Source organism: Cibotium barometz, chromosome 13 (assembly GCF_041138505.1).
Source record: "Cibotium barometz isolate CiBa-2024 chromosome 13, ASM4113850v1, whole genome shotgun sequence".
NCBI classification, from domain to species: domain Eukaryota; kingdom Viridiplantae; phylum Streptophyta; class Polypodiopsida; order Cyatheales; family Cibotiaceae; genus Cibotium; species Cibotium barometz.
The window spans coordinates 42,417,729-42,428,616 of NC_141058.1; the positions used below are offsets into that span (position 1 = coordinate 42,417,729).

The 10,888-nt window shown below is 40.8% G+C and overlaps 1 protein-coding gene across 1 annotated transcript; it reads right to left on the minus strand.

The window, feature by feature from the left end:
• Positions 1-6,247: 6,247 nt before the first annotated feature.
• On the minus strand, positions 6,248-8,606 carry LOC147632705 (putative LRR receptor-like serine/threonine-protein kinase At2g16250). The gene is made up of 2 exons (XM_086807532.1): positions 6,985-8,606; positions 6,248-6,826 (listed from the first exon to the last, which is right to left on the minus strand). The coding sequence occupies exons 1-2, from the start codon at positions 7,701-7,703 to the stop codon at positions 6,409-6,411; spliced, it is 1,137 nt and encodes a 378-aa protein (XP_086663658.1). The 5' UTR covers positions 7,704-8,606; the 3' UTR covers positions 6,248-6,408.
• Positions 8,607-10,888: the final 2,282 nt, after the last annotated feature.

Below are 10,888 nucleotides of genomic sequence, written 5' to 3' on the forward strand. Positions count from 1 at the left end.
TTTTGGCCATTAAATATTATATATATATATTTTATTTTGCCTAAGATGGCCACCCTCATCTTTTCACACCAAATGCCCAATAACTTCCTTGGCTACATCAAATATTACTCCCCGGTTTTCTATACACCTCTTTCTCAAGGTAACACCGGCCCTCTCAGTGTTTAATGCCCATGCCTCCATATACTGACTCACGAGTGCCCATTGTATTTGGACGCACCCACAAATTCAGACGACGGAGCAGCTGAAACCATTCCCAGCTGACCTCTCACCGGACAGGCTTGTAACAAGCTCAACACCAAACCATTTCACCTGTACATCTGGCGACGCCCTCAAAAGCAAAACCCTCTACACGCCATACAGCCCATATGTACACAGGCACTTAATCCCATGCATCTGGATTTGCATTTAATAGCCTCACATGCATGGTTTCACACCATAGACGTGCTGTGGCACGACAGCGTGAGTTCATACCAGCTCCATAGGTCTAGTGGTGGATAAAAGACTACACCCATGGGATTGAATGGGGCTAGGTTGAGCTTATGGATCAGATTGAATTAGAAAAAGGATTAAACATTGAAAAGTGGGCACCCGAGTGGACCCAAGTTACGGGTAATTCCAAACAAAACAAACTTGTGTTGTTAAAAGGAGAAAAATAGTCTAGTTAAAAATCATATAGAATAATTATCTTCTTAATTGAGAAAAACCTAGGACAAATAGTTTAGTTGACAATCACATAGAAGAATTATCTTTATAATCGAGGAGTCTAAAAACTAGGACAAATAGTTTAGTGACAATCATATAGAAGAACTATCTTCATAATCAAGGAGTCTAGACATCTTGTTATGAAATTCAATAAAAACAACACTTTTATAATAAAAATTTCCATTATGCATCTTTCTATGCATAGAAATTAAATTCAATGAAAACAACACTTTCATAATAAAAAATTTCCATTATGCGTCTTTCTATGCATAGAAATTAATCTTAATAATTAATATCAGTGATATCCATGCATATTCATAGGTGAATATGTACATGGAGTAAATTAGAATATTTCTTTTAGAATGCACAAACGGTGGGAATTACTCTTTTGGAATAATATAAAAATGAACTTTCATAATAAAAAATTTTCATTATGCGTCTTTCTATGCATAGAAATTAATCTTAATAATTAATTCAAATCCGATTATAGATTCAATTGATTATGGGGTTCTTTAGATTGGTCAATTCCTCATGGGATAAAGATATTCATATAGAACTCATTATCAAATAACAATTCATTCAAAACATATCATTCATATCTTTAACACAATAATGGTCTATTAGATTGAGTTTTCCATCTGAACAGTCCTCCATGGGAATTTCAATTATACAGATTTTTAATTTGTCATCCCTTAACTTGATCCACTGGGTCAAGTGTTAATAGTAGCAATTTGTCAGCACAATCCACTAATCTCATAGTAAATTTACTGAAGTCATTATCGTCATTCTAGTTACGAACATCATCACAGGGACTCATCCCATTCATCCTCATTGTGGTTTTGCTTAGCTTATCGCTTTTCAACCAAAATTCAGGAATCATCATTTTTCAATCAGAATCCAAATCAACTCATCAGTTCTCAGCCAGAATTTTAAAATCATATCAACCACATTCGAATTTATCATCTGGATAGCATTTATGCTTATAATTTCAAGGTCTTAGATTTACTCGTATATACTGCCAGTAAAGAGCTATAGTTATACCCTTGGTATATATATACGGGTAGTCACGGTCCTTAGAATTATAAGGTAAATACTATCTTGTCTAGGCCTCAAGCAAGTCAGGGATTCCATATAATTGCGGTACTTCCATCTGAAGACCCAATTATCAATTTGTTAATTTGAGTCTGAATAACAATTTGTATGAATTTTATCACACAATTTCAACCTTTTATTGCTACTTCCTAAATTTTTGACATTTTTGGCTTCTCGGTTGATCCACATTGGCCAAATTTGCTCTAATAACAGCTAAAAGATCCATGTCCCCTCCGGGCAACAAATTCAGGGGTACTAGTAGCGACGGAAGTAGCACTTCTTATACTGCGGGGCAAGGTCCCTCACTCAGGGACTCACCCAACCACGGATATCCGGACAAGAGACTAATCCCTCGGTTCTTCCAAAACTGAACCCGAAAAAACTTCCCTTGCCCGAAAAGCACAGGCGATTCCTCCAAGATATTTTTACTCTAACGTAGTCAAAAGCCTTAACTAACTGAACTGATCTGACCGAACCCGTAAGTCCCATAGTCAGATCAAGGAAAAGATTGTACTTGGATCATAGAGACCAACGCTTTTTTCCTCATTGAGAGGCACAGCCGTTGGTTCTTTTCCATAGAACAATTTTTATCTGGGATTTACTTCATCTATCGTACCATAACAGAATTGAGTCTCATTTTAGGGATCCATCAGTCTAGCCTAGCCCCATCCAGTCCCGTGGGTTAGCCAATTGCCCAACCACTGTAGTGATGGGATGCAATTAGGAATTTGGTTAGGTTTTGTCCCGGGTACCAGGGAGAAGAGTTGCCAGGCCCCCTTTACCATACACCATGGATGCGTGTCATGAATCGTATGCATGTACTTATGGCCAAAGACCCAACAATTTCTAAAATATAATAACTTTTTGGGCTCAATTGCATTCTCCATAATGTATGTGTTTCTTATATTTGTGTTTGTGTTACAAATCTGAAACTGTGACTCTATTTTAATTTTTTTAAAAAAAGAGCAGGAACAGACTAGGGAGTTCTATGCAGACTTCCCAATCTGCCCCAACTCTTTTTTTGCTGTGTAGAGCGTTTGCTACTCAACAGCAAAAATAGCAACAAAATATTACTAATGAGGAGCGACATTTTGCTGCGAAAAAATGAAATATTGCTGTTGAGCAACGATATCTTCGCTCCTGAGCAACGAACCTATTGCAGCTAAAATAGCAGTGTTTTTAGCAACGAAAATGGTCTGACACCTAGCTGCCCTTATAGTTATAAAAGCACTGCTATTTTCGCTACTAGACCCTCATTCTGTTGTTGTAGTGGATACCTCCATGTGATAATAACCAGGGATATGATGCGGTAGATTCTAATGATGATGGCAACCTATTGTGCATGAAGTTTTAGATGACCTTTTGGTTTTAGATGCTCATAGAAAAGAGTGTACCAGCTCTAAGGCTTGTGATTATGGAGAGGCTATTTGTCAGCATTTGGCTCAGATTCACACAGACACTATCTCATGTGGATGCATTGTTAGTGATCCAAGAGAAAATCTATGGCCTTATGCCTATCATATGGGGTATATGAATTTTTCTTATGATTTGGATATCAATGGATATGCAAGGAGATTCATGGTGCCTTGTGATCTGAGAGGAACACTCTTTGATCTATTCATCAATACTTTGCCGACGTTCTTTCCTTTTCATCTTGGGGAGTATGGTGATGATGTGAGTTTTGATAAGAATGTGCAGGTGATCAAGGATGTGATGGAAGGTGATTTAGGTTCTGGACTAATGTTGGACATGCAAGTTGTGCCTTTTGATGTTTAAAATACTTTTACACGTGGAGTGGGAGATCCCTATTATGTGTTTTAATTTGCTAAAACAGGATAATGATTGTAGATATGTGAATGATTTGGGTATTTCTCCTATATGTAGCAATGGGTTGGACATGTTTGAGATGTCATTTGATTCAAGTGGAGCCAAGATATGCAAGGAAAATATATATATGGAGGTTATTATTGCTTTTGATCCAAGTTGGTTGATCCAAGTTGGGAGGGTGTCAAGGAGTCCCCTTGAGTCAGCTAGAGGGTAGAGGATAGGAATTGAGCTGATTCGTGCCTTGGAGATGGGATTTGAATGCCCCCTAGTTCTGTTCCTCTTACATTCTCTTTTTGTGTGCCTACTGGGGGTGGTGTATAGAGGCCATTACCCAGCCCACCACACAATGCTTTTGAGGTAACATTTTGGCTCTTCAAGGTAGAGCAATACTGTCCACTCTCTGGCATAGCTCGTGCAACCACGAACTCAACAATCTAGACGGATTGCAATTTGGAGTCCATTTGCTCACTTTATGAACAAAAAACTCACCCATGGGAACTACCTCAAGAGCTAGAGTGTGCTTGTTGAAGTCTCTTTATATGGGGGGGAAGTAGAGTGTTGGTAAGCTGAGAGCAAGGCTAGCTAGAAACTAAACCAGAGAGCTCGAGAGAGGAGAAGGGTTCTCCCCTTAAGTCTATTCACATGGGCAGGGGAGAGAGAGAGAGAGAGAGAGAGAGAGAGAGAGAGAGAGAGAGAGAGAGAGAGAGAGAGAGAGAGAGAGAGAGAGAGCATTGTAGGACACCCCCTCCACAAGATAAGGGGTGGGAGGCAATTGGGAGCTTAGTTGAATGGGGCTTGCTTGTAGGGTGGCTGCATAGGGTTGTTGGGGAGAGTCTCCACTCAGAGAGTCGGCTGGTGGGCATAGAGGGGGATGTTGGTGCTGGGGGGTTCATATAGGGTCTGGTACACGTACGAGTATGTGTAAGGAGAGAGCAAAGAGGGGTGGAAAGGATGGTGTGTGTGAAAGTGCATCGGCCTATGGTTTGCATGGGCCTTTAGAAAGAGTGGTGTCTATAAGTGGGCTAAAGGTGGGGTACGTGTGTACCTTCTAGGGCAGTGGTTGCATGGGTGTCCATGTGGTGGCAGTGCGGCGGCCAGTGGAGACCATACGCTAGGGGAGCAACTTTTTAGTCTATGTGCGGGCACCATGGTATGTGTACGGTCCAAGGCAAGGTCCTTTGATGCACGTTTCCCAAGGAGGCATATTTTTGGGCAGGGACCCCTTTTTTGGGTCGTTGGCCTCGATATGCATGTCGATGCGTTCCCGACGACTATAAAAAATGTTTTCATTGAACTTTTTTAGGGTGTTCTCGTGGTCACGGGGGTGCATTCCGTTCATCAATCGGACACCCGGACAAGTATTTATTAAGGTCAGAAGTTTACCGTAATTTAACTAAAAATTACATACAGACTTATTCGAGTGTCCGTTTTGAGTGTTGTAAAATCCTATAGTAGGGTTAAAACATGCGTAGATTTCAAATTTAGACTCAAAAATTTAAGATTCTAAGTAGAAATAGCTCAATTAATAAATGTTGATTTTTACACTATAAAAAGGACTATAATTTCATATATCAAATGGACACATATTATTATTGAAATGGTCATGTAACAAAACATGTTTGGGTCTTGCAATTTGATGATAATAAGGCATCATATGAATATTTTATTTAGCAGATTGATATGGATCCATGATATTTAGTAGCATCTAATCCATCTACAAAACTTCTATACTTAATGCCACCCTTTAGTGCTTAAACCGAGTCTTTCGAGCATTTGGGATACCCAAGCATAGTAGCACCATGAAAACTATACTCTTTACTAATAAAAATATTGACATTGCTTATTTAATTATTTTATAGTTTGAAACTTCAAAAGAACTAAACTATTAATTAGTATTATTTTGGACGACCGAAGTGTGAGTCCATTCCTTATATGCTTATTAAACTCCTTGGATTAGTTTTTGATGTGTTCTTCAATTAGGTCCTTTATGGTATAGAATTTAACAAAACACTTGGCTAAACTTCTTGTGATTCAATTACACACATCCTCTTAATCTTTTTATTGTACTACTAATTTTAAAAAAGGAAAGTTTCTTCCCTTTCCCCTCGGGGTGGTGACTCAAAAATATGTAAGATAGCCGATGAGTTCAACATAAGGGGTTTTTTTCTCTTATCGAGTTACATAAAATTTACATACATAAGGGGATTTTTACTATTGAAATGGTTAAAATTTTGGTAAAGAAGGGATACTTTTATTGTAAAAAGCGTTATAGAAGGGATATTTTTTAAATGAAAAAATCCATAAGTACGGGATTTTTAAATACCCCTTGAATGTACGTGCTACGTAGGGGGTTAATAGAGTGCCCCCCGCCCCCACCCCCCACCCCCCCTCCCCCCGATCCTCTCCCATCCTTTTGTTCTTAGATTTCTTTATTTCTCTTTGATAAAAAAAACCACTTAATTATTTGCATTCACGATTCGAGAAGAAAACATCTAAATAAAATCTTGATACATACATACACATTTCCATTATAAATATCTGATAGAAGTGAGTTAACAAGATGTACCTACCTTAACATGTTTGCTTCAAACTTCAAATTGCAATCATACCTTGGATGGACTATATTTGGTGTTGCAATCCTTGTCCTAAAAGTTGAACAATCAATCAAATGAGACAACAAGAAAGATATAAAGAGCTTAAATTTCACAAGAAATAAAATCTTTAGTTAGGTGCATTAAGTGTAATTTCCTTTCTTGAAGAGCTTTGACGGGGTGGTCTTTTGAGGGGCTATTTCAAGAAGTTTGTTGGATTTTTTAAAAAGTGTAGAACTGTGAGCATGGAAAGGTTTCCTAAGGTTCTTGAATCTAAGCATGCCTTAGCTAACATTACTACTCCAAGGACTTCTCTAGTAAGGTCCTCATCATTGTCTAGGACCATGGAGGGGTCTATTAATTTGAGGAAAGAGTTGAGATTCATTTGGTGATTAATGAGTGGGAGAGTTGTTAGCATCCACGGATGGTGGGCAGAGTTATCGTTGATTTCTTTGCTTATGTCTAAGCCTGAGATGAGGTGTAGTAGGACCTTGCCAAAGCAATAGATGTCATACAGAGGCAATTCACCTTCCTCCAAAGTGCGAGCCTCGCTCAAGTTACCAAGCCTCACGTCAAAACCCTTGGTGATGAGAATGCTACTGGCCTTCAAGTCTCTACGATTCAAAGGTACAAATGAATATAATATTTGCGATAAATTAAAATAAAAGATGTAAATTCAAAAATTTTGCTGAAATTGATGCATATAGTATGTAATTTATTAAAGGAGTACAATGTTTGGTAGTTTGATTTAAAGAGGTGAAAAGTACCATACCTATGCGCTATGCGAGGTTGACATGTGTGGTGCAAAAATGCAAGTGCCTCTGCCACCTGAATTGCGACCTTCAAGCGCGTGATCCAAGGCATTAGGTTTTTAGCATATGTCAAGTATGTATTATTATTATTATTATTATTCCAACTAAAGTTTGACATGGCTAGGGCAGTGGCCAGATCTCTAATAGGTGCATACTCATAAACTAGAAGCCTCTCTTGTCCCTCTACACAATAGCCTAGTAGAGGGACTAAAAATGGGGGATGATGGTGATGATGACAATGGTATGGTTGCATGAGCTGCATGGCATTGGCATGTATGTGCATCTCTATTGTGTAATGGTCGGCAGATGATGAAGTGATCAAGGGTTCGAATCTCTTCACCGCCACAAGCTCCTGGCCATCTAGCGAGCCCACAAACGTTTCTGCAGAGTGGTCTGCATGCAACAAATTCGACTTGCTGAAATTGGCCGTAGCAGCTTGCAGAAGATGAAAGGGGATCTCCTCCCATGTGGTAAAAGAGTCAGTGATGCGCGAAATAATCTGCTCTGTGTGCATAGCCATGTTTTCACGAGATCTGATTCTACCCTTGCTTGCTATCTTGCGGACATCTTTGATTACTAGCTGATCTAGCTCCAAGAAGGCCAAAAGCAAAACAAAAAGGAAGAAACCGGAAATCCCGAATAAGGTTAAAGCTAGGAGTTGGACGTTCTCTCTGTCCATGGTCGTTAACCACACACACACACTCTCTCTCTCACTCTCACTCACTCACTCACACACACACGCGCACACACACAATCTCGCGCTATCTCATGCAGTATGTGCACAGTGGAGGCTCTCTCTCTCTCTCTCTCTCTCTCACTCACTCACTCACTCACACACACACGCGCGCACACACAATCTCGCGCTATCTCATGCAGTATGTGCACAGTGGAGGCCTCTCTCTCTCTCTCTCTCTCTCTCTCTCTCTCTCTCTCTCTCACACACACACAATCTCGCGCTATCTCATGCAGTATGTGCACAGTGGAGGCTCTCTCTCTGTCCGCGATCATTAAAGACATACACTCTCTCTCTCTCTCTCTCTCTCTCTCTCTCTCTCACTCACTCACTCACTCACTCACGCGCACACACACAATCTCGCCCTATCTCATGCAGTATGTGCACAGTGGAGGCGCTCTTGCCTTCTTTCAGATGCCGTATTTGCACTACGGAGGTATATTGTTGAGTCTTTATCTCACATTTGCGCGCGCGCGCATAAAACTGCAGTATTTACACAATGAAGGTATGTGGAAAGCTTAGGATCAAAACAAGCGCGCGCGCGCTCTCTCTCTCTCTCTCTCTCACACACACACACACACCAAAAAACACACACACACACTCCCTCTCTCTCTCTCACACAATCTCGCGCTATCTCATGGAGTATGTGCTGCACAGTAGAGGCTCTCTTGCACGGAGGTATATAGTTGAGTCTCTCTCTGTCACACTTGCGCGCGCACTTAAAACTGCAGTATTTGCACAATGAAGGTATGTGAAAAGCTTAGGATCAAACAAGCTCTCTCCCTCTCTCTCTCTCTCTCACACACACACACACAAGCGCGCGCGCTCTGATCTCACACACTCTCTACAACGAGATCAGTGTTAAGCCCATATTTATAAGCCGACAAATACCTTTTAGACATTTCACTTCGCGAACAATCAAAGGTTGGCAACTTGGCTGGCTAGTCCATTCTTGAAAAAGTGAGCATTGCCGTATTCCTTTAGCTACACCTGCTCTCCAAAAGTAAGGAAAGCGAGCGATGAGGAGACAAAAGCATTAACATTGTCAACTGTGTCACAATTGACGTCTGTCAACAAACTACGTGTGCAGCAGGGTTGGAGAGATGCGTGTTGTCAAGCCAAAAGTTTGACACGACTCAAGTGAAGATAAACATTGTAGATTGAGCAATCGTCTTGAACGGATGCACTTGGGTCCCTTGAGAAGGAGATGTCTTGCTTTTCATTTAAAGGAGATGACGTCTCCCTTTTCATGGACGTCGGTGAAACTCCTTTATTAGTCTCTTGGTCTTACGATACTTCTACTACTACTCTCCTTTCATAAGAGGTTCTTAAACCGACCTAAATCTCTCATGGATTCGGAGCATGAACTTGAAATTCAATCACTTTAATGTACAACAATATTCTAGACTCTATGCTAAACAAATGGAATGGACCTTTCACTCACATACATAGGCATGATACCCAGACAGTGTCATCATATTGTTCATTACACACATCATCGTATTGTTCATTACACACAAGAAACATGCACGTTAAATATGTGTGTGTGTGTGTGCACATACATACATGCATACCCAAGCATGTATGTATGTGATGCTTTGTGATGCTAGAGTCACTTTAATGTACACGACAACATTCTAGACTCTATGCTAAACAAATACAATGGACCTTTTACCCACATGCATAGGTACATTATTTAGATATTATCATCATATTGATCATTATACACAAGCATGCACATTAAATATGTGTGTGAGAGTGTATATGTGTTGTGTGTGTGTGTGTGTGTGTGTGTGCATGCTTTTATGTATGTGTATGCACACACCCCCCACAACACTTACACACACACACACACACACACACACACAAACATGCTCCACTTTCAGCGGGGTAGGCTTTGGATCTGCCACACACACACCACCAAACATGCTCCACTTTTGGACAATAAAAAAGGTACCAACACTAAGACTCCTAGTGGAATCCCCATCTAGTTTCGACAAAACATGCTCCATTTTTGGGAAATCGAAAAGGCACCAACACTAAGACACCCACATCTAGTCAATGTGGGTATCAGGATCCAAGGGACACCAAGGGACACCAAGGCCATCGATATTACAATACTATGCCGCCCCCCCCAAAGTAAATATTAGGCAATCTGTGCCATGAATTTTTGAGGGATCCACACGACCAAACATGTTCCACTTTTGGGCAATAAAAAAGGCACCAACACTAAGACTCCTAGTTTCGCGTGGAATCCCCACCTAGTTTCGATCGCGACACCCTTGTGAGCAAGTTGCCCAAAGAAAAAGAATGACTTTACGAGTTTGGAGAGGAAGTTGGGGTGCATGCTATGAGAGCTCTAATGCCATGCTATGGTTGGTTGGGTGCCCTTAATCCTAGCTGGATATAAATCTGTCTACCCAACCTTAATCCTAGCTGGATATAGATATGTCTACCCAACCTTAATCCTAGCTGGATATAGATCTGTCTACCCAACCTGACTGAGTACTCCGAAAAAATAAAACATGGGTGCTTGGGCAAAGGATTAGGGCTCGCAAAATAAGAGCCATTTACTAGGGTCCCACTAAGTAAGGGACATAATGACCAGTTCACCCAAAACCATAAGTGCCAAAAGAAGTTGCCTATAGTTTTTGAATGGAGAAGGGTCAACTATGGGACATAGTGACCCATTCTCCCAAAACCATAACCACCAAAAGGAGGTCCCTACATTTCTAACTGGAGAAGGGTCAACTATGGTCATGGAAGCCTATAACCCATACTTTCCATGACATGTATCCTAAAGGTAGTTGTAGCTACCTATCTCAAAGGTAGGATGCAAGGTATCCTCTCTTATGGCAAAGATCGAGAGAGAGGAATCTCATGTTGGGAGAAGCTTCACCCACCAGAGGGGTGGGAAGAGGGTCTGTGGTGCCAAGAGGGATTCACCAGTCTGAAGGGATAAGCAAGTTGATGTTGAGATGGGGTCCCTTTCTCCTCACAGCACCCAAAGCGGCCCTTAGACTAGACAGAGATAGGAAGATGTCAAAAGTTCCCAAAAAGGCCCTTAAACTAGACATAAATAGGAATCACCAAAGGAATCGGGATGGGCTCATGCAAATCTCCCCCATGGG